The sequence below is a fragment of the Rhinoderma darwinii genome, chromosome 13, assembly GCF_050947455.1.
Source record: "Rhinoderma darwinii isolate aRhiDar2 chromosome 13, aRhiDar2.hap1, whole genome shotgun sequence".
In the NCBI taxonomy this organism is placed as follows: Eukaryota; Metazoa; Chordata; class Amphibia; order Anura; family Rhinodermatidae; genus Rhinoderma; species Rhinoderma darwinii.
The window spans coordinates 30254283-30279443 of NC_134699.1; the positions used below are offsets into that span (position 1 = coordinate 30254283).

At 41.4% G+C, this 25161-nt stretch overlaps 1 protein-coding gene across 5 annotated transcripts in view; it reads right to left on the bottom strand.

The window, feature by feature from the left end:
* Positions 1 to 25161, bottom strand: part of ETV4 (ETS variant transcription factor 4) — a 153668-nt gene that overhangs the window by 22375 nt on the left and 106132 nt on the right. For 3 of the 5 annotated variants that reach the window (XM_075846765.1, XM_075846767.1, XM_075846768.1), the window contains exons 2-5: positions 20197 to 20288; positions 19934 to 20024; positions 19074 to 19121; positions 261 to 314 (exon numbers count right to left, since the gene is read on the bottom strand). In XM_075846765.1, coding sequence (XP_075702880.1) covers positions 261 to 314; positions 19074 to 19121; positions 19934 to 20024; positions 20197 to 20253 — 250 coding nt within the window. In that variant the 5' untranslated portion in view covers positions 20254 to 20288. The other 2 variants (XM_075846764.1, XM_075846766.1) reach the window with 2 other exon arrangements.

Sequence of the window (25161 nt, forward strand, 5' to 3'; positions counted from 1 at the left end):
TAAAAATCGTCCATAATCCTTCAGACAGGGCCTTCTAGTTCTCAATCAAAAGACTATCCAAACACCTACACAAATATGAATATAGCAAAGAATGGCACCAGCAAACATTACATTCCACCGACTCTCCCATGGAAACCTTCCTCTGCCATTGAAACTGTTAACCCCGTCTCCTGACTGCGATAACCCCTGTCATCTAATCTGGTTTCTCATTTCTGGCTTTTTCTGCCATTACACTGGGTGAAACATCAACGGTTACTTACGATTCTCTGACTGCAGGTCCTGCAGAAACTGGTCATCGCCGTCTGGTACTTGAGCTGCATAAAAAAATTGAAAAAAAATTATATGTATAAATAAAAAAGGATCACTAAACCTCGGATCAACCTCTTATTAGAGAAGTTGCAAATATCATTCACAAATGTATATAAAGGTTTCTGGAGGCTCTCAGAACTGGAGATAAAGCAGGGGATTTCCCTGGACTTCCTGCCATTAATTCCATTGGAAACACTTGTGTCAGCATCAAGTGGCTGATCACAGTGGACAATAGATTTAATTTAACCGCACAGCTAATAAAGATAACGTAGAATTCAATGGGTCCTTTAAAGGCTATTAAACCAGGATTTGAGAAGGACTGGAGTACAATAATGATCATTAACTAATGTAAAGGGACTTGTACACCGGCTGACAATACGCCGATCAACCAGACATAGTTGATCGGCGCTCGCTTGCTCCTGTCACATGGAGCTATGGTTGGGGACGAGCGGTCGTTACGCCAACATCCATTATCATCATGTCGGCAGCGCATCTCCCTGTTTACACACTTTTTAAAAACGATACGACCAGCAGATGATCGAGCGTTTGTTCGTTCATCTGCTGATCGCTGCCCTGTCTACACAGGACAATTATCGGCACTGAGCGTTATATGAATGCTCGTCTGCCCGATAATCGCCCTGTGTAAAAGGGCCTTAAGTCACATAGAACAAATCTGTCAAATTAACATGATGGTATTGGGATTATACAAGCAGATTTTTAGGTTTTACTTCGGTTTACATTGCAATCTGCAGAGATTTTCAATTTTACGATGAGTTCCCAACTAAGAAGACTTGTGTGAAACTATCGTAAAGATGGACAATTATAAATTCTAAGCCAATCTTCATTAGAGGTTAACAGCATGTAACACTGGCAGCAGTCCAGTTGGCTCACAAGAAGATTGCACACAGACCCCACATCTCCTCGACCATTTAGTCAATGAAAAAAATATTCAATTTCAGGTCGGTGGAGACTGGATGGGGTTTTTTTTGTTGTCGTTGTAAATATTAAATAACAAAAAAATGATAAACCCTTCTCAATATTCTCTAGGTGAAAAAAGTCATACACCAATTGGAAAGGGACATGTTCTCCGTGCACTGTAAGCCAATCATCTAGTCCTCACTTATATAGCCATAAAACATGGTCAGAGAACTTTTATACAGGTCACCGATTGCACCCTGCACCGATCCACTGCAGTGTATATAGCCACAGAATCCAAGTCCTGCCACCAACACAGAAATATACTAGATAGGAAAGACATTTGTTGTGTCAAGAGAGTCCGTTATTTCATCAAAACCATGAAGACTAGGAATACACGATTATACAACTACAGAGCTTTTACACAGTCTTCAAATGGTTCTGCAGTAATAGAGCTTCTAGCCAAATGACCACAGGGTCCACATGAGATGAGTCCTAAGGACATACTTGCAAAAAAGGTGGCACTTCTACATCAACGCTTTACTGACTATGTAAGCACGAACATACCAGCATACAAAGCCATGCATAACTTAGAGGAAGGCCATGGGCCCTTGGTGGGAGGGAGACCCAGCCCTGGTTGGTACCATCAACGTTGCTATTGAGCGGAGAGTACTTGTGCAGGACTCTACTCTTCAGAGGAATTGCATGGCTAGCAAACTAAAGGTTTGAGAATTGGCTTAATGAGAATGGTGTGGGGGAGAGGGGAAACAAGCACCAGGCCTTTTTGTCCTGGGGACAAAATCCAGCACCAGAACGGTGGGCCCATTTTTATCTTTGCTATGGGACCAGTGTCTTCTGTGTACTCCACTGCCTACATAGTGCCCACTTGATAAACACTCAGAAAGTACTATTCAAATTGAACCAGCGTTCTGGTGCAGAGGCCATACGCCACATCAAAAGGGTTTTCCCAGAATCATAATTTATCGCCTATCCACAGGATAAGTGATCATTTTTTGATCGCTAGGGCCCCCACTGCTGGGACCCTCAACGATCGTGAGAGTGGGGGTCCCAAACCCCATTCCACCTCACTGCTCGACAGCAGTAAAAAGGACATTAAATGGAGAGGTGGTTGAGCATGCGCAGAGCCGATCCATTCAGTCTATGGGACTGATGGAAACAGCAGAGTACTGGGCTCAGATGTTTCCATCAGTCTCAAACTTTAAATGGAGGGGCGGGTGCATGCTCAACCGCAGCTTCATTAAAGCTCCTCCTCACTGCGTGGGGGAGGGGGTGCAGTGAGAAGGATCTGGGTATTCACATGATTGGTGGGGACCCAGTGAACAGAAAATTTTGTGATTCTGGAAAAACCCTTTCAACTGTTTTAGATACTTTGTGGAGGTGTGGTTTCAAGGGAAATGGGGTGTTGCTTAGTGGAAAGGGTGTGTATGCTACAATGTGGCATATTGCGCCCAAATTTTGGCACAAAAAATTGGTCTAAAGTAAGCCAACCAAGAGGTGGCATAAAGTTAGACAAAAGTGCCAAACTTATCATCCAGCATGAGCCACGATGATCAATTTGACGCAGCTAGACTAATTCTAAGCAGTCTAGTTTAAGACGGTTAATAAATCTGTCCCATTGTGTATACTAATTTGTACTAGACATGAATTGCAGTTGTGCCAATTGACAGCGCCATTCTTAAGGACGCTCCTATTGACAATAAACCTGAACCTTGTTCATTCTTACATTTGGTAACACTTCTGTGGGTTAATATTTCCTAAAGTGGGAAAAATAAAGAGCAGCACAAAGATCTAGTCTAAAATTAGCCCCTCCGTTAATGGGTTAGAGATTGCACTCTGACATTTGGGAAGGAAGTATTATATTGTCTGCTGGTCATTGAGAAACATTAGTAGAAGACCCAGCACTAAACTGGCAGTGTGACTTCCGGTGCATTCCCAAGCCCCAGACTCAGATAGCAGAAACTATTTAAAGCTGGCACGTTGGCACAGACTACTGAAAAGTGATATAGGAAGCAAAAGATCTGTGCTAAGCGAGAAGTTTCATACATGGTGCTGGGCCAGCTTTAGACGAAGGGAGACCCAAAATCATATAATTTATCTTCTACATCTTCATTACTAGAAAGCATTCGACACCTCTGCTCATCTCAAGTTTTTTTATCCGAATAGATTATGAACATCATACATTTTCTCTCAACAATATTTTTCATTACTTAAAAAAATATAAATTATTTTGTGTACACATGGTAGAGTTGCTGGCCAATTGTGGTATAATTCCAATTGAGGCATTACCTTCTATGTTATTCTGGGTCAATGGAAGGAGGATGGCAAACAATATTAGAACTGCAACGTCTGCCACATTGGCGAGCCAGTCAGATTGAACGACCCAAGACGCATATTGATTTTTTTTTTTTTTTTTTTAAAGATGCTTGTATAAAAATATTCACAGAATGGTTACCATAAAAAAAAATTTTTTTTTTAAATGTAGCTTTCAAATAGCTTGTTATTGCTTTGCTGCATATGTGACCCGTGGCTACTAGCGACATCGATATGATTTCTATTTCTCATCCCTGATCTCTCATTTGTTAATAGGAAATGGGGTTTCCTGTATCTATTCACATGGAAATTTAATGCATTTCCATTGTCTTCTGACCTGATTCACCCACTGTGCGCTTAGTCGGTTCATCCCTTACAAACACGCATGCATGTAAGCTGCAGACAATTAACCCTTCACAAAGTAACCGACACCGGTGATTATAAGAAGTTATTGTGGTTCTTGCCCGGTGTTCCCAGTAACTAAATAAGCAAAAATTATAAGCGGCTCTTCGGGTAACCGTAGTAAAATTACATGAAATTGCTCTATTCGGACAACGCCATGTGACACTTAAATCAATAGTCAAAACAGCCTGCTTGGTACAATATATACGAGACCTCGACATAGGCACCTTATAAAGCCATATACCCCAGAACAGCTGAGCTAATGTCCCCATTTGCACCCACTAAATGGCTCAGAAAGTGCCAGATTTTAACGAGTGCTGTATGCAAATGGACCAGACCCTCTCAGATGGTGTGATTTGCTGAGGATTCGGTCAGATACGTTAGGTGCTTCTCAGCCCCACGGACTTGACTGAAGCAGAAAATGGCGTGAATAAATCTAGGGACGATCACGTGAGCCCTCTTGACCGGCTAAAATGGGTTGTCGTTTTTGATGCAGCCTATGCTTAATTTTGGCCCTCTCCCCATATACAATTGTGGTGCAAATTCACTGATTAACTCGCCCCTAGTAGGGCATCGTGCATTTTCCAAAACTTCAAGGGTCTGTTATGGTGACTTTCTAGATAACATTGACATGCCAAGAATTAGATATGAGCCGGAGCCATAATGTTTTTTTTGCGCCAATGGTGATTATCATCATCATCATCATCAGACAGATGGAAGGGTGTTTCAGGAGTTAAGAAATGTATAGGAATTATTATTTTTTTCCCTTTTAAATTTCTTGGCCTTTTTATAATTTAAATCTTAATTGATTGGTCATGGCCAGATCTGTGTGTCTATGACCTCCTTATGTTGTAGCTCCCAACAGCCACTATGGATTGAGATAACCGAGCTTGAAGGATTTCCTCATTTTGGGAATGCAGCTGCTGAATCATGCTATAATCTGCAGAAAGGCCGAGACGTAGGACTCTAGAAATGGAAGGATTGTCTTCGCGCTATGTAGTTACATTTTTCCTTGAAACCGTTATTTATTACCTCTTCAGATGTTTCGTCTTCCAATGTAATTTGTCATGTTTATGGCCAAGTGGCTCTTCACACCGGAGCTGTAATTACATTTAGCATTTAGTCTAGTGCCTTAACTGCTAGATACACAAGAATCTGGAGAGGTTACAATAGGAAGGTAGCACCTGGTTTTCTGCACCTATGAAAACGCCTCAAGGATTGAGGGGAAGGAGTTGTATAGAATCTGATTCACAGTCCTGGAATGGACTGCAACGTATAAAAAAAAGAAGGGATGAACCCATCATGAAAGTAGAGTTAATATGTGGGCTTTGTAGATGGAGGCATAAACGTGGCTACATCCAATGTGTTTCTAGAGCCCAAACCGGCCCGAGGTCCCCAAAGTCGTTATTACTGGCAAACCGCTTCCCACTGTCATTACTCCGCTCTCTATGGATTCAGTCAGACCGGCTCCTAGATTCTACAGGGTTTTGCCACGAGAGGCCTGAGGTTTCTTTTACAGCAGGTAGGAGGGGGTGCAGACTGGGTGGGCCAAGGCATTTGAGAGATTTATATTTTATGTGCTGCTAAGAAGAAAGCAGTGCCTTTAGGGCTAACTATTATTCCATAAAGATATAAAAATGGCATAATCTGAAAAGCAAATATTTCATTATCCAAAAGGGTCCCCAGAGAGAAGTGTGTGTTTTCTGTTCCCGGGTTATGATTCTGCTTCCATTTTTTGGAGAATAAAGCACTTTGGCTTGGGCCAATGAAGCCGATTTACTAGCCATATAATGAAACAACTATATATTATAGGGTTTCAATGTGTTTAATAAAGAAAACAAACAAACAGAAGTGCTTGGGTTCTTAGGCCGGGTTCCTACGGGACGGATACACTGCGTAAAAACTACGCAGCATATCCGACCTGGAACCAGCAGTACATTTAGTCTGAAAAACACATTGTGGTGCATTTTTCCGGATGGAATTTCTGCTGCGGAAAGCAGCGGTAAAGAAAGCTGAGATTTACATAAGCCGTTGTTATGGCGACGCATGCTTCTTGTGCAGTACAGCCTTCTTGGATGACGCTGCAGTCCATGTGACCGCTGCAGAGGCGGTCACATGGGATGTAACGTCATCCCAGGAGGCCGGCCCTCTGACGTCATCCAGGCTGGTCTCCTGGGATAATATTTCATCCCATGTGACAGCCGGTGACATGGGATGCAGCGTCAACCCAGGAGGCCAGACTGGACGAAGAAACAGACTTCTGGGTAAGTAGGGTTTTTTTCTTTTTACGTAGTTACGATTTTTTGTGGCGTAAACGATGCAAATACGCCACTAAAAATGACAACACTTGCCTTTGTTTTCCCCTTTGAATTCCATGGGGAAAACCCGCAACGGAAAAGCAATGAAAACGCAGCATAAATGTACATGCTGCGGAATTGAATTCCGCAGCGCAGGTCAATTTATTAACGTTTACGCCGCAGTTTTTTTCCACAGCGTGGGCATGAGGTTTACTACATCGAATTGACTTTGCTGCTACTGTAAATGTTGTGGAACTTCCGCACAAAATTCAGTTGCGGAAATTCTGCAGCGTTTGCGCTACGTGGGAACCCTGGGCCATGTAAACGAGCACCGATCAATGAGACAGCTCGTTGATCCACATTAGTTTGCTCCCTTCACAAGGAGCTATGTATGGGGACGAGCGGTCATTACTCCAATCGCTCGTCCCCATACATTTCCATCATGTTGGCAGTGAATCTCTCGGTTTACACAGGGAGATGTGCCGCCGACAACGATAAGATTTTTAGTATTTAAAACGATACAATCAGCTGATGAACAAGCGTTTGCTCGATCATCGGCTGATCGTTGCCCTGTTATTTATAATTTCTTGACGTGTCTGTTAAGTATTTCCTATAACAGACATGTCAAAAAAGGGGACTGGTCCTCTTTAAAAGATTGCCTCAAAGACAATCCCTTTCTGGCCTACTTCACACAGATATTTTTCTGGCAATTGAAACTGCATACTTAAACACCAGGGTTTTGTAAAATGTAACATGCGTTGTTAATCAGCAATTTTTTTTATTTAGGGTCATTTTGTACATTTTCTTTTTTTTGCCGTTTTTTAAGTCCTATAGAGAAGCCTATGGGAGAAACGCGATAAACCATCAGATAGTGGAGGTGGGACCCGCATCTATCTCTAGAACGGGGCCCTCCTAAACCCTGTTCTACTGCTCTGTGTTGTGGCTGAAGCGTGTGATTCCCGACCATGAATTACCAAAACAGCGTAGCTCGCTCAGCTACGCTGTTTCCGTAACTCCCATAGTAGTGAATGGGAGTTACGAAAGCAACGTAGAATGCGAGCTACACTGTTTCTGTAACTACCATTCAGTTCTATGGGACTTACGGAAACACCGTAGCTCAGCGAGCTACGTGGTTTCCGTAATTCATGGTTGGGCATCACACGCGTCAGCCACAATACAGAGTAGTAGAACAGGGTTTAGGAGGGCCCCGTTCTAGAAAGAGATGCGGGTCCCAGAAGTAGGACACGCATCTATCGGACATATCCAGGAGATCTGTCATAAATGTCTCTGATGGGAAAACTCCTTTAAGTAGAAGCTGGCCCGGCTATACATATAGTATTATATGCTAGCTATTAAAATGAATGGTAGACTACGTGATACATGGATGGACTGGGTTCGCCAGAGTGGAGCCACTCTTTATGAGCGGCTCTTCACTGTCTCTCATAAAGGGGACCCCGTTGTATGTCATCAATTTGCCCTAATTAAGTAGTCTTTAAAAGGAGAATTCTAATGAAAACCTTGGACAGGTTATAAAGATCACATCTACGACCTGTGACAATGATATCCAAAATGAAACTTGGACATCATGGGGGTACTGAAGCTACGAGACGTTTAACTGGTCAGAAAAGTCTAGAATTGAAACATAATCAGTTCTTAAAACAGAAAATTGCTATCCCCATGAGGTCACGAAATCCAAGAGGGCACAGAACCTATTTGTTAAACATTGATTCCAACCACAACATGACTTCTATTGATATTGAAAGGCGATGAGCATACGGTAAAAGCAACAGAACACATTATAAAAATGTAGAGTATTAGGAGAATTTAATAAAATGAATACCAGAGAAAATCGATGGACTTCCCTTTACATGAAGTCTACAAATCAACCATAAAGCACAAGTTTACGAGAAGCAAGAAGTTGGCCCGAAATGGCATAATATACCAGCAGACTAGCAACACCCCATGGCGGAGGTTATTCCAGATAATCCGGCTTCCAGCTCTTTTCTGCCGCTACAGCCACATGAAACATCTCAAAAAGCTCATAAAATCCCAGGGAAAGAATCACAGATCATGTGCAAATTGAGCCAGGGGGGGGGAGCAGAAAGTTGTTTAACATCCCTTAAAACTCTTTTCCAAATTGTCTTTTTCCATCCGCAAATGCCAGAAATCCTTTTACTATTAACTACAGCTTAATGTGTCCTGTTTTTCATAAATGCTGATGTTGGACTTGCTTTTTTAACAAGTAGAACTGTATAAACAAGGCAATCCTGCCCAAAAAACTTCCATTACTCCAATGTTTCCAAATAGGAAACTGAAAAATAAACATCTGCAAAGGTCCTCAAAAAGCAGATTAAAATAAGAGCACCTGCAGGGCTGTCAATGCCGACTGGTAGCAAAACAGTGGAAAGACCGGCAGACCCGAGGCTTGGTGGCGATACATCCAGAAATTTCAACTAGATGCTGACAAGAGGTTCTGGGAATCAAAACAAGTTTTTAGCCATTTTAAAGGTTCACAAATTTGTCCGTTTGGCTGAGGAAACCACAACGTATGCGCAGTAAATCCGTGGAGGCTTCTAACCAGGCTTGTAATTTCACGGGAGGACATAGTCCACATTCAAGACCAACTTAGCAGAAGCAGTTTCTATACCCGGAGATGTATAGATATTTTAGGTGTAGAGACACTTACTTAAAATGTCAAATCCATCTATATCCGTTTGATCATTCAAAACTGGAGACTCCATTACACGTGCCTTCCCAGGACCCCGTCCCACAGTCTATAGACCAGGGATGGACACATTTCTGTAGGATCCCGTTGTACTATTCTGGGAGCCATTTTATTTTTTTTAAAAGTTGTCAGACAATAAGAAATCCCAAAAACTTTAATAAGATATAGTTAGGCATCTGAAGCAAATATCTAGGTTTATTGGCCCCTGGGAGGAGGAGTTCAGCATGGATATAGATTATTTTCTGCCAGAGTTTGACATGCGCCGACTATAGGTGGTTGTAAATGGACTATAGGTGGTTGGATATTGACTATAGCAGTGGTCTACAACCAAAGACTCGGGAGCCACATAAGGCTCTGCGGCTGTTGGTAGCGGAAGATATTATTGAGCACTAGGGACACCGATGAAAGCTGAAGTCAATGGGTGTGTGAAAACCGTGCACGGCACACAGATGCATCGCGCTACAGTAGTCAAAAGTATGAATGAAAACAGAAAATCACCACGTGCTTTTCTGTTTACAGACATAAAAACAGTGTCAGAATGATGGCGGCTGCGCGAAAATCACGCCGCCACGTATCATATGTTGCTGACACATGGAGCTTTTATGGACCTTTTGCGTGCGCAAAAGACACATTTTTTGCGTGCGCAAAACGCATCCGCTCGTGTGAATCCGGGCTTATATGACTATTTACAACCCAAAATAGATCACAGTCAAATGCACAGCAAATGTATAAGGTAGACTTCTGATTTAATATCCCCTTATGAGGCATTGAAAATTATAAGTTATCATAAAATAAATTAATTTTATGGGATTCCCTGGTTTATAAAGAAAGACATAGGACTTTGCATTTGAAGCAATCTCCTGTTTAGGGGCCGGGTGATGCAATCTGAGGTTCCAAGACGGCCTGTGCCAAGGCATAATTACATAAAAACAGTCAGAACCCAGAACATGAAGTTAGGGCCGCTGCCAACAAGTAACCACAAACATGTAGGCATTTCCATTTTAGCTCTGCTTTCAAGAAAATACAAAATCGTAAAAAAGGAAACTTTCATACACAATATAAAAAAAACAGAAACACTAAATAATAAGTTTAAAAAACAAAAAAAAAACACTTTTTGCAAAGCCAAATAATAATGCATCAGATGCTGCTAAAAGACCCCAAAACGTAGGCAACATTCATATGAAACCAGGGTCCCCTATAGTAAAATAAAGGTTGCATCATACCAGGCTTTCACATACATGTGCCAAGCATAGCTTCATTTGTTTCTTGGAGGACATTTTGTTAAACATATTTTTTCTCTTAAAATGGCTGTACCGCACAAATGGCTTCTGAAATGACTAAGATCGTCAAGTTGGCTTAAACAGAATCTCCACATAAATGATTCAAAAGGTATTTCACTTTAAGGGGGTTTTACACTGGGCGATTATTGCGCAGACAAGCGTTCACAGAACGCTCGTTGACGATAATTGCCCTGTATAAACAGTGATCAGCAGATCAGCAGATGAACGAGCAAACGCTCGATCATCTGCTGGTCGTATCGTTTTCAAAAAGTTAAATATCATCGTTGTCGGCAGCACCTCTGTGTAAACAGGGAGATGCGCTGCCGACATGATAATAATGTATGGGGACGAGCGTTCAGAGTAACGACCGCTCATCCCCATCCATAGCTCCGTGTGACAAGAGCAAACGAGCGCCAATCAATGATGTCTCGTTGATCGGCGCTTGCTGCACGGGCCAAGTGTCGGCCGGTGTAAAAGGCCCTTTAGTGTGGAATATCTGCGCTCCTACCAAACCCTATTAATTTTATATTACCATGTACAAAATTGAGTTTTCATTAGCTCCAATAAGTCGCCTACGGGTCGAGGCGGAGGAAAATTGGCCAACCAGAAAAAAAAAATTGTACGTCGACCATAAAGTAGGAAATCCCCATGTCATCAGCAGTGGTGAAATGAGCAACTATCATGACATCAGCCAATGTCCTCTCCCTTCTCGCAAACCCTCCGTAGGTCCAAAAGCACTGACAGCAAGAAAATGGCCGACATTTACGCCAGTCTAACTAAGGAGGTCGTTGGAGTAATTTGTGCCAAATTTATTAAATGGCACACGCTTCTCAATCAATTTGGAGCATATTTTTATTTTATTTTTTACAGTCTGACAGTGAGGAAATTAAATCTGAACCTGCTATGAGCCAGCGTAGAATTTTACCAAAATTTGTGCCATTTCCTTGTAAAAAAATATAGAAGAAAACTGCCACTTTTATCATTGCTTGTAAAATTTGTTGAGCGACAAGAAATTGCTAATTTTACCAATAAAATATTGCATGTCATCACTTGCGACATTTTAGGGTTGCAGTATCACCAAAACCTGGCGTAACTGGTTAATAATGTGGGCCTATAAATTTATCATAGAAGGACTTTGATTTTACGAATCCACTTAATGGGAAGACAACCAAAAGTGGAGTAGAAGTGGATCCTCTCCAACCATTTAGAGCAGTGGTCTTCAACCTGAAGCTCTCAAGCTGGCTGTCAGGACATGCTGGGAGTTGTAGTTTTAAAACAACTGGAGAGCCCCAGGTTGGAGAGCACTAATTTAGAGAGCCATCATTCATCTACACTAGTGGTTGAAGCTTATAGTTAGCCATATAACGTTAGGACATGCTCACATAAAACAAATTGCATCGTTGCATAACTAGATTATATATTATTATTTTTTTTTTTTTTCAGTCGTGCTCTATGGTTAACCACATTTCTTCACCATAAGACGCTGCTATTCAGGCAGTGTACGCCTAAACAAGTTTCAGGTCATTGACCACATATAATAATTTACCTACTTTCACTAGTAACCAAATCAAACCCCTGATCACCCTCAAATGTAATAATGCTGGGAGGGGGGAATCAAGGAAGTAAGGTTGGGTAAGCACAATTATTAGCACATCAAAGGGAATGTCACTTGTAGACCCGAGGAGTTACTGTGCTATTGTCCCGTCATCACCTACTTCTTCCTGTTCTCTGTAACCAAGACCTCCACTACAGTCCTAAGGGTTTGCTCAAGCTCTTACCTAGTCTACAGGCCCAAACAAATGGTTCAGAGAAAGCAGATCAAAGGACGACCGCAAATAATCACAGCAGCTAATCTAGCCGTTGGATAAAAGTCTATGGCTTATACTGTACATAATATACACACAATGCCATATACAGTATATATTATACACAGTCCAGAGGTGGACCTTACATTAGAAAATAGCATAAATGGCAATACCATTATACGCACGCGTATAATTAGAATATCTACCTGTAGGGGTGATCCAGTAATAAAATTAGGTGTACATAAAAAAATATCGAAAGCTTTATCAATGCATTGGAAAGTTTACATACCGTACAAAAAGAAGATGGTTTAAGTTTTGGGGCCCAATTACTTAAATTTATATTTAATTTTTGCAAACAACATACCAAATGTGCCGAAAAATCTCACCAGAGCTTGGGCGGATGGTTAAGTTTCTTGACTTACATGCAAATTTCACCGACGTAATGCGAGGCACTCAGCTGATCTATTGGCCGAGTGTCTAAATCGGTCAGTGAAGCGGCTGGCTGTGACGGGGGTCCACCACTAGGCTACATTATCAGCGCGGTGCTTGTGGGATATCTAATCCTCAGACTTCGGGACGCATTACTTCTCAGTGTACCTCTATTTTTATTTGTAGGCTAGCAAAGATCGTAAAAAGACAAAACAATTCTACCAGCCCAATATTAATTCTTTCTTTTTTTTTTTTTAATAGAAGAGGAATCTGGAAAACTTAATGGATTAACCAGTTAATCATACATGAAAAAACAAAGCAAGACAGATCGACCCAAGCAGCAATCTGCTCCTATGCAGTTCACCTTGATCCTCAACCCTGTTGCTACATATTTACGTGTTACAAGTTGGTATCCCAGCAATATCATCATATCACGTGCTCCTCCGCCAGCAAGGGCAATACAGATCTCGACGATAAGACCAATCTTAAATCAACATTACAATCTAGGAGTTCTGCCACTTCCCATATCTCTGCAGACACTTGTAAATGAAGATTTTCTGAACTGGAACTTCAAAGACTCCAATTAAAGACCAAATGCTCAAAAACGATGGAAGACATTGAAATACTTAACAAGAAGTGTTACATCTGAGCGGTTTCTGTGATTGTCAATCACATCTATAACCATTAAACTCTACTTGCCCTACATCACTGAAGCCCCCGACACGACTTTCCAAAAATGAAGCTTCATTTGGGACTTGGTAGAACGTATTTGAAGACAAACCCCAAAAATATTAGTACCACACATGATCCATCTCTGCCACTACTCAAAGCTCGAGAGCTACCAAACCTTGAGACCCATGATACCTGTATTTAGTATCCAGATCATCATTTAACTGAAATCATATGTGAGCATGACAGAATCCAAATACCAGGTTTTTGGGATATTTTTGATATCGGATTAACACATTGAGTTCTGTGACCACCACATGCATGGTCTTCAAGGATCAGGGAAGGCAGGACTAAAACACATTAGTTTTACATTACAACAATGGAATATTTATACTAGAAATGCCAACCGAACATGAAGAAAAATATCCTTGGTCAGTCTGATACCCTTTATTTGTCCAAGGTGCCCTGCATGTATGACCAGCTAGGGTCTACCAGCCAAGAGACCCAGTTTACCAGCTATGGATTTGGAACACTTCCAGATTGCCAGTTACAGTTCTGGAAACACAAAAAAAAATAAAAAAATAAAATAGGTTTGTCCATACAGCTCAATTACCAGTCAATACTAGCCAAATATTTTCATTTTCTAAAAAAAGTCCCTCAGCACTTGTAGAAATTGAAAGACTATATGCCAAGCTGTGGCACAAGTTTATTGGGTTGGGGTATGATGCGGTCTCTGCATTGCTCAGAGTAATTGACAAGCAAGCAATGACCATAACCTATATGTTCTATAAAAGGAGATGACAAATAGAAATAGGAATCCACATGCATAAAGTTGAGGCTTCTCCAGGCATTATGATGTGCAAAACCCATGGCTCGTCGGAATATAAATCTAGACTGAAGGAGTGGACGATATCTTGACGAACTCTTGTATAATATTAAGGGTTTATTGTATTTCCTTTTACACCTCGAGTCATAAAGAGAGCACGGGCCATAAGATAATACAGCATAGTGGGTCAAGAGCACGCAGATAATAGAAAACACGGGACATGACAAAGTTCAAAATACATTATTACGATTAGTAAGTACTGCAGACAAATATATATATATATATATATATACACATATACACACACACACACACACACACACACACACACACACACACACACACACACACACACACACACACACATATATATAATAAGTTTTCTGCAAATTCAATAACCGTATAAAGCAATTTCACATCAAGAAGAGATCAGTTCCCCTCATGGCTGGTGCGTTATCTGACCTAAAAGCATACACTAAAATGCTGCAGTGCTCGAATATTTTAATCTACAAATCACATTTCTAAAATGTCAAACAATACATGATCGCTAAACAAATCAAATATCTAAATCGGTTTATTACTATGTAATGTTGCAAATAGGAGCAAACCAATCCCTGAGTAAGTTCAATGATCAGGGTTACAACCTTGACCAGGCATCACTATGTCAAATACAACACAAACATATATACAAATAGTCACAGCAAAAGCAACAGATGATACAAGACATAAGAAAAACCTACCAGTGATATCAAACCAGATCGAGACTGGGGCTCGAAGAGATTTTGTTATCCCAATATTAAAGAGCATGGTGTCCGTGTCATCAGAATGGGTCGTTTGAGGAAGACGCAGGAGGCTCATGTCCCAACGCTTAGGAACTTGCAGTGCCAAACATCACTTCTTAACTTATCCATTATTAGAAGTAGTTGATAGAGAGACCCGCGCGCTCACCTGCATTAGAATTGACAGTCCAGTGTCTGACTGTTTAACACCACAGCGACAGTCTAGAAACGCTCATATATGAATGAACCAATTGTTTAAACGCAATAATCATTAGACCTGAATCTTCATTAGTCTTTTTAACCCCTTCATGGAAACCTTGAAGTCGTTAAAGGTATCAGACGGTTATTGCCGTGGAAGGACAATGAGATCTGATACATTAATTCAGACTTCAGTGTCCAGGACAGTTGGACACGTACCAAGATCCAACAGCTATTTTTTAGATTATACACCCTTTACATGGTTCCTAGAATTGACGGACATATCCCCACATGCTATCCACCTAAACAAAGGGCTTTAACCCTTTAACTTGTCTAATTTCAAAATTTAAGGAGAAAAGGGGGCACTTCCAAAAATCAAATTCAGAACCTGTCTAAGCAGTGGGGAGTTGACCATATCAGGACTGAACATTGGTGAGAATAAACTATTCTCCAGGAACAAGTCACATTAAAAAGGGGGTTCTCTAGAAATATAAATCCATATGGCCATATCTCGTGGTTGACAGTCATTGATCTTGGTCGATAGGAGGGTGGGGGCATTCATGGTTTACCAAGGACGGCAAATGTACGTCTAACATGTCTAGATCAGTCTTCTGGAGGAAGTTACATCTACATGGAACAGTGACCAGGACTGGAGTCCAAATCTAAAAGCGTAACAAGGAGCATATGTGAGTATTAAAAACGTATTGGAGAGGATCCATGGGTTTACTGGATTTATTGGAGGAGTTCAACACCACAATACAGATATAGGTATTCTCCACAATAGGGGTCTAAAGTGTACCATAAAAGACATACAGAAGGCATCCATATTGTACTACAGGGCTAAATAATTCCAGATAGCCAATGTACCGATTTGCCACCAGTACCCAACTTAATGTCTTGTTTTCTATGGAGTTCTACGAAAGTTCTTAGGCCTCATGAACACGACCGTAGCGGGCCCATGGCACAGGGCACCGTGCAGATGGCCGTGTGCATTCATTTCTATGAGCCTGGACCGCAAAACACGGCCGTAATAAGACATGTCTTATCTTTTTGCGGTCCAGGCTCCTGGGCAATGCAGACCGTGGAAACCACGGTCGCATGCATGGGCCCATAGAAATGAATTGGGCCTTATTGTTTATTTTAAAAAAAAAAGTGAAGAGCCTCCTAAAGTCTACAGTATTTTTTTCCATCACAGTTGTAACATTTTTAGCCAATAAAACCCACATCTGATCAATTCCTACTTTATGAAGATGCGAGATATGTCATAGATGCGATAGATAATGGACATACGTCGACATGAAATTATCTATTACCAAGGTCCATGACAGCAACATATGATGGTTGGGGGTCATAGTACATCAAATTGAAGAACTCAAAACCATGTGGGAAGCCTAGTAAGGAGGTTCACTCCTTGACCCAGAATTTACAAAAAGACCCTTAGGGCAAGTTCACAATGACTTTGACACGTTTGACGCGGAAACCGCGTCGGAAAAGCCTCCCATTGATTTCAATGGGCGGCGGAGGTGTTTTTTCCCGCGAGCGGAAAAACCGGCTCGCGGGAAAGTTCCGAACTGAATATTGAGGCAGATTTTCCTCCTGCAAAAAACTCTGTGTGAACCCAGCCTTAGAAATGACAATATACACATTATTATAATAAAAACGCAGTCTTTTCTCTGGTATCAAAAGGGATCAATGCCAATACAGGAAAAAAAAAAAACCTTGATTTTAAGAACTCCATTGGAATTGTGAATATAAATCACCATTTTTTTCAGGTAATAGAATGAAATCATGTAGATAATTACACATTCACATCAGTCAAGCTATGGTATCACCTAATGGAATAGTGTATACACCTCCTAGAAGCTGAAGCACCAAAAAAAACAGCAGCTTACATATCTCTGGTTGAAAATATCCTCATCCTATTTGTCTGTGGCACCCAATGAAATCAAGTGGTCAAACCATGTATAAAAATGTCTAATGTTTTATGTAAATGGTACTGATGTAGCAGTGCCGAGTTAGTAATTTAACTCTATGAGGGTGACAGTTTATGCAGAACTGATAACACTGATCCAAGACAAGCTTGTGGATTCACCTGAAGTCTGAAAACCTCATAACACAATGCAATATGACAAAGGCGTGAACCAAATTATCTGTACACCAAGAGGCATCAAATGGATGTTACAATAACCAAAAACGAATCCTATATAAGACTTGTGAAAATCTATACCAAGCTCTTACTCAGCAAGGAATTAGAATACAGAGAGACTATATTAGGACTGATCCATAGGAAAAATTGGGATCTATTAACCCTATGTAACCGGTGAACACGTCACACAAAATACACATTAGGAGGCAAATCTCTTCTTTAGAAGCAAATAGTCAAAAATTATCAATGCACCAACAAGGCAGCTCCACGCCACAGCCCACATCACAATGCTCCAGCATTCATTTGCTATAGGCATGGAACCCTCATGGTCATTTCCTGTGATAATGTACACCATATGTTGTTGTCCAGTTGTCGTCATAAGGGCATCAAAAATTAATTTACCATAGGAAAACTGTCAAGTATCTGATATTTAATCTCAGCAAATGCGGGAAAAATATCCGGTTATCTACAATAAGTGTTTAAGCCTTCATGCAACTAATGGCAGCAGATAAAAAAAAAAAAAAAAGGATTTTACTAAATTAACCATTTGCTGCCAAATAGAGTTCTATTACTGAGAGGCACAGAACACAAAAAGTTTAAAGAATTACCAGATCGGACCATTTATCAATTAAAATTACCAGGTGACTGTAGATTATAAGCTCTTATGCAGCACTATGCTCCAGGCTGTAAGCTCCTATGTAGAACCATGCTCTAAATTGTAAGACCCTATGTTTCACTATGCCATAGACTAATCTCCTGTGCAACATTACGCTCTAGATTGTAAGCTCCTATGTTCCACTATGCTCTAGATTGTAAACTACTATACAGCATTATTCTCTAGGTCATAAGCTCCCATGCAGCACTATGTTTCACTATGCTCTAGATTGTAAATTCCTATGCAGCACTATGGTCTAGATTGTAAGCTCCTATATTCCACTATGCTCTAGATTGTAAACTACTATGCAGCACTATTCTCTAGATCATAAGCTCCTATGCAGCACTATGTTTCACTATGCTCTAGATTGTAAATTCCTATGCAGCACTATGGTCTAGATTGTAAACTCCTACATTCCACTATGCTCTAGATTAGCGATTCTCAATGTTCCTAAACCAAGTACTCCCTACTCAAACAAATTAAATCAAAGGTACAACCAAGTCCATGATCATAACCTGTGCTCCCTATTAAAAGAACAGCATGAGCCCAGTGCGTAACCTTCTAGAGACATGGCATGTGCCCCCGTGGTACACATAACAGAAGTTGAGAAGCGGAGGCGCTCTATTATAAACTTCCATATGTCAGCATGACCTAGAAATGTAAACCGTTCTATACCAATATGCTCATGTTCCAATATGCCAGTGTGACATTATGCTCTCGACTCTAAGCTCCTACGTGCCAATACAATAGGATTCATACATCCAATACCAATTGCTCCACAATTATTTTCAAACACTGTAGAAAAGGTGGATGCAAGATTAATAAATGATAATTCCTTTCAAGCTTTTGCAAATGAAACCTTACAGACAGCATAAAATCTCCGTCCAGCCTTCCATTTGCTTTCAGTCTAATTAGACTCCAAGGAATTGCTTTTCCTTTCAAACTCAAGTTTGTAAAAAAATAAAATAAAAAAAAATTGCAGAAAGATACAAAGTGAAATGCATAGAGAAGACCACACATTGAAAATTACAGTTTTAACTCTTGCAATACCAGTATCATTCATGCAAAATTAAAAAAAATTAAAAATACTTTTAAATAGGGGGAAGCTCGGGCTGGGAGCCAGATCCTATTCATAAGCAAATACACAGCACAATTGTTTTATTCATAATCCCGAAGTTAAACAAGTCCCAAAACGTTGGCAGAAAAGAAAAATATCGCTCATCTGTGGAACAGGCTAAAATAAATATAGGGGAGGGGAGGAATAAATACAGATGTGCCGAGCGTGTAATAATAACGGAGGGGCTTACCTTCTGTTAACCAGGTTTCTTGGAATTGGCTTAAATCCTGAAATAGATCTGAAAAGGAAAAGGAAGAGTGTGAATTCAGAATCCGGGTCTCAGGAATAGTTTGCATTTTACTACAGACATTGCCTTCAAAGACTGGAGGATCCCAAAATACATTCCCTATAAGATATCAATACAGATCTGGTCACCCGTCTCATCCACGGAGACTCTATACACCTCTCATGACTTGACATATAGATATATAACACATATGGAAATCACTAGGCACAATATGCATACATGTAACTCAGCTACATATCCCATGTTCATAAATGTAGCAGAGTTGAGTTTGTTATGTAACGGTGTATCGACAGACTACATAATTGTGGGCACTTACAAACACCGCTCTGCTGCTTCTGTACATATATAGTGTATGTAGTAAACAGAACTCTGCTATATAAATGTGTGAAATAAATTACATCTCTTTACTTGGAGTTTAGGTATTTTGCACCCTGACCATATGTGACATAATACAAGAGGAGGAGGAGAGTGGTTGTCACTGCTCATAAGAACGGTGGCAAAATATAAATAAAAACATAAAAAGGAAAAAAATTATATATATATATATATATATAGAGAAAATAAATAAAATATATAGTATGAACGATAAATATTTAACCAGGGACAGTTATCAATACAACATGAAGAGGACAAGAAAAAAAAAAAAAGTGTATTTGGATTGTGAAATTTTTACGAACAATGGAGCCTAATGTATCGGGATTGTAGAATGTACATTCTTACTGAACATATGACAATGTGTTACCGCAGACATGCAAATATTTGTCCCCTTTGTGTCCTTGACAAAAGACGAATGTTGACGTTACCTTCCGATTCTTGGGGTGGGAGATCTGCATCCATTAATTTTCTCCTGCCGGCCATACAGTATCGGTCTACGTCTCCATGCCCTTGAGGGTTCTACCCAAAAAAAAAAAAAATCCAAGAGTCAAAATTAAAATAAATGTGGATTTCAACGTGACGTTTCATAAGCAATCAGGAGAGGAAGCAAGAAGATCTTGTGACCATTACAGAAAAGTTGTAGCAAGTAGAAGAACGAAGAGGAGGAGGAGGAGAAAAGCGCAAGACTCACATTTGTCAGGGTATAAGGCACTTGCTGATCCAGGTAACCTCTCATCCTATGGTCCATTTGTTAACTGTGTGTTGTCATGGAGGATCGTCAGTCTGCAAAGACAGGAAAGAGGAGGGGGAGAGAGAGAGAGGAGAGCATGAATGGAGAGCACAAACATGCATACATAATGAGACCCATTCACAAAAATGCATCCAGAAGGGGGGAGGGGGAGGAGAGGGGGAGTGGGGTGTCTAGTCAAGAAAAGCTGTGGCCAATTAGCCATGGATTTAAACCAACAGAACAGTATATATACAAGACTGAAACATACAGAATGCATACATGTAACTAAACTACATAGGTGTAGCAGAGTTGAGTTTGTCATGTAACCAGATTCTGTATACCAAGACTGAAATACCCCTTCCCATGAAAAGTTTATGGTTTGGGATTATTAGAGAACTACCAGCTCACATCTGGCCATAGACATCCGTTTACAAATTAATACACAATTGTATTTTTTTATTGTAATTGCTGCCATTACCTGCACACAAAACCATTTTTTACACAAAAAAAATAGAGCTAATCTACTGAAAACCCAGTCAGTCAATGTTGTCAGCAGGGAATTATCGCTCACAACCCATCAGACTGGCAAATACATGAAACGAGTAGGCCACGGTTATGTCACAATTTTTTTATTTTTTGGGGAAAACTGAGAATAGATCCAAAATGAGAGAAGTGTCGAGTATTTCCTTTATAGATTGTCTTTTATGCACGGTTTAAATTTTATTAAAAACAAAAAAAAACTGCATAAAAAAAATAAAAACACAAATCACTGTGTGAACTATGGCAAATAAAACTTTTACAACATGCCAAAAGTTTTCCCGAAAAGATCAACCAATCGTTTTTTGGCACCACGGACACGATTATGATCGTCACCGGTCGCATCCTACGTAAAATCGTACCAACTTTATTCTCTCCCAGCACAAGCAAGTTGTTTTTAATGGTTTCCAGCACATTATATACACGTGAAACCTCCACTCTGGTCTTCGGGGAGCAGTTATTTCCTAGTCTGTCCCAGCAGAACATATGGCTGCAACCCCCCCTCTTCTAGTGCGGGGTAAACATGAAGATCAGATCACTCCAAGGACACAACCCGGCTGCTAAAAGTACCTGGAATCGCATGATCGCTCATTTCTGCAAGAACATCTAGGTTTAGGAGGAGAAAAGCGCCAGAATCCACTTCCCATGGATCGCCCAGGGTGTGTTCACCGTGATCCTCCTCCCTTCCACCCAGTAAAACAACAAGATCCTGGAATAAGTTGATATAAAGCGTTGAGATCCCTCACCTCAATGTTCTAGGAGCTGCAGGAAGGTCTCAGCGGCTGAGATTTGCTTTGCAGGAGAGGAATCACCAGAGAGGGGAGGGAATGGAGCCCTGCAGCCCCAGATTTAAAGTGCTGATTTGAAAGGACTTGTTTTTCTCGCAGCTCAGACAGTTGTTTGCCCAGGGGAGGCCGCGATTGGTGAGTTTCCTCTTTCATGGTCTCACATTTCCCCTTCTCTTCTTTTGTTTCATTGAGTTTTTTTGTGAATGAAAGCCAGCCTGAGACGTGGGAGCCAATCACGGCGCTCGCCGCCTGCCCCGCCCAGCCAATGGAAGGAGGGGAGGGAACGGCCAGCCAATCAGGGGCGGAGCTGGTCAGAGTTCCATTCAGAACTCTGGCACTCATTCATAAATTGGAGAACAGAGCGGACTTCATTCATGGAGGAGGAGGAGGGGAGGCTGCGGAGCATGGAGCGGGACTTACAGGAAGCATGGAGATTTTCTGTCATGTAAACAATATGTGGAGCACAAGTCAGAGAACACCGTCCACGTACATAAGATTCATTCACACTTACCATCCACTAAACTCCTAGGGAAACTTTTGCCCATTGTAAATGTACGAGCAACTTCCTTCTATGGTTCATAACCTGATTCTGCTTTTCTTCATCCTTTTTAGCTCGACCAATCTCCTGTGATCTTCTATATGGTTGGTCTATAGGTGACCATACACTAAATCATACGTTCGATAACTTATAGATCCGTAATACGGAGCCCGTAGCCCGCCATGGGCCAATACTGTACCTCCTATTGTATATGGCGGCATGCAGGAGGTCCTCTCCCCCCCTCACGGATTCCGTATCATAGGTGTGTCGTGGAAGTTTCCCCCATACGGTGCATGGAACCATAGACTGGAAGAGAATCCCACTATATTGTATATTATTGTTATTTATGTTCACTTTCCCATTCTTTATAGTATATTCCATTGTTGGAGACGGATTGTAGTCACTTGAATCTGCTCCGGTCCTTCGTGGACCTCACAATCTAGTTTTCCAGCCTACACAGACATACTTGGACAATTTCTTAATCAGCAGGAATCTCATTGGTTGCTATGGGTAACTGCCCCAGTGTTTTTTTTACTGCACTAGCTTTTATACTTAAAGGGGTTGTCTAGGATTAGAAAAACATGGCTGCTTTCTGCCCAAAACAGCGCCACACCAGGTGGTGTGTAGTATTGCAGCTCAGCACTATTTACTGCAATAGAGCAGAGCTGTAATGCCAGATACAGCCAATGAACAGATGGGGCAAGGTTTCTTGAAGAAAGCAGCCATGTTTTTCTAACCCTGGTAAGCCCAACGGAGCGGTCTCATGAAGAAAAATCCATCAAAAAAAGAAGATGGCTGTTGTCACCCCCGGCGAACAGCATCAGGCCAGGTGCACATTTCCCCTGCAGTGGCCGCTGCAGGGCAAGCGTAGCATTACATGCTGGCCATCCAAGGGTGTGATGGGTCCGCCAAAGCATGAGCAGTTCTACGTTGTGGCACATAGAGGGAGGTTCCAAGTGGGGGGACCCTTTTTATGATTTTCATATGCCCCAATAAGGCATATGGACAGGGTTTGTGGCAATGGGACAACCCCTTTAAGCCCTTTTGGTCCCCAACAACTACAAGAGTGACCCTCAGGGACTCCAGGAAAGTGAAGACACCTGGAGCTAGGGATAATGGGTCAATTTTAGATGGCCAAAAGCCTTGGAGTACATTATTAACAGCCTTTTGTTTTATTAAGAAAAACAAACAATCTATTAGGAGGTAAAACTAAGGGTATGTTCACAGGCAGAGTTTTCAGGCATAATTCGGGGCGTAAACGGCTCGAAATACGCCTGAAAAAACAGTAGCTGAACGCCTACAAACATCTGCCCATTGAAATCAATTGGAAAAGCGGCGTTATGTTGAGACTGCGTTCTTTTACGCTGAAGTATTAAAAAGGTGCCCCGTAAAAAGAAGGAGCATGTCACTTCTTGAACTGGTTTTCATTGTGTCAATGGAAAAACAGCTACAAAAAAACGTATTTGGCTACAAAAATGTCTGAAAATTAGAGGCGGTTTTCCCTTGAAAACAGCTCCGTAATTTTCAGCCGTTTTTTTATTGTATGTGTCCTAACTGTAGGAAACAAGTTTCATTCAACATGGCAGCATATTCTGGGATAGTAAGATTTGAGCTATTCAGTGGAAGTATACCTTAAGTACAAAGTTTATATAAGCACAGATAAAAGCTGGTAAGGGTGCAGTCACGCAGCAGATTGTTTCACAGAAATTTCTCCAACTGAAAAGCAATTCCATTTATCTGAATGAAACGTGCAGAAATCCATACACCTGCTGCATAAACAACCGCATTTAGATGAATAGAACGGATTTTCAGTCGAAAAAATTTCTGCACAAAAATAAAAATCTACGTTTGAATCCACCCTTAAGGCTATGTTCACACGGGGTCTTTTGCCGAGTTTTTTGACGCGGAAACCGCGTCGCAAAACTCGGCAGAAACGGCCCGAGAACGCCTCCCATTGATTTCAATGGGAGGCGTCGGCGTCTTTTTCCCGCGAGCAGTAAAACTGCCTCGCGGGAAAAAGAAGCGACATGCCCTATCTTCGGGCGCTTCCGCCTCCGACCTCCCATTGACTTCAATGGGAGGCAGGAGAAAGCGTATATCTCGCTGTTTTATGCCCGCGGCGCTCAATGGCCGCGGGCGAAAAACAGCGCGATAATTGCTGTTCACACGGAGTATTTTTGGGGAGGAATATCTGCCTCAAAATTCCGTTTGGAACTTTGAGGCAGATATTCCTCCCCCAAAATACTCCGTGTGAACATAGCCTAAGGCTGGGTTTACACTGAGTATTTTGCAGGTGGAAATTCTGCCTCAAAATTCCGTTTTGAAGTTTGAGGCAGATTTTCCTCTGCCTGCACGACGTTTTTCGCCCGAGGCCATTGAGCGCCGCGGGCATAAAACTCTGCGAAATACGCTTTCTCAGAGGCGTGAACGCCCGAAGATAGGGCATGTCCCTTCTTTCTCCCGCGAGACGGTTTTACCGCTCACGGGAAAAAGACGCCTCCGCCTCCCATTGAAATCAATGGGAGGCATTTCGGCCGGTTTTTGAAGAGTTTTGCGGCGCCGTTTCCGCGTCAAAAAACTCAGTGTGAATAAGGCCTTAGGCTGGGTTCACACAAACGTGTTTAACGTCCTTGATACGCGCGTGATTTTCTCACGGACCCATGTTAGTCAATGGGGTCGTTCAGACATTCCGTGATTTTCACGCAACGTGTCCGCTGTGTAAAACTCACGACATGTCCTATACTTGTCGTTTTTAGCGCATCACGCACCCATTGAAGTCAATGGGTGAGTGACAATCACGCGCAGCACATGGAAGCACTTCCGTGGGTCGCACGTGATTCGCGCAACAGTAGATCAAGAAATAAAAGGGAAAAATAAAAGCACTTTCTTCATTTCTTTTTCCAAACATCAAAACCGCGTGTCATAAGGACGGCATATGCGTGAAAATCACACAGCCATGCAGCAAACACTTATGACACACGGAACTGCAATGCGCAAAAAAACGCTGCGTTTTTTGCACGTGCAAAACGCACACATTCGTGTGAATAAGGCCTAATAGTCATG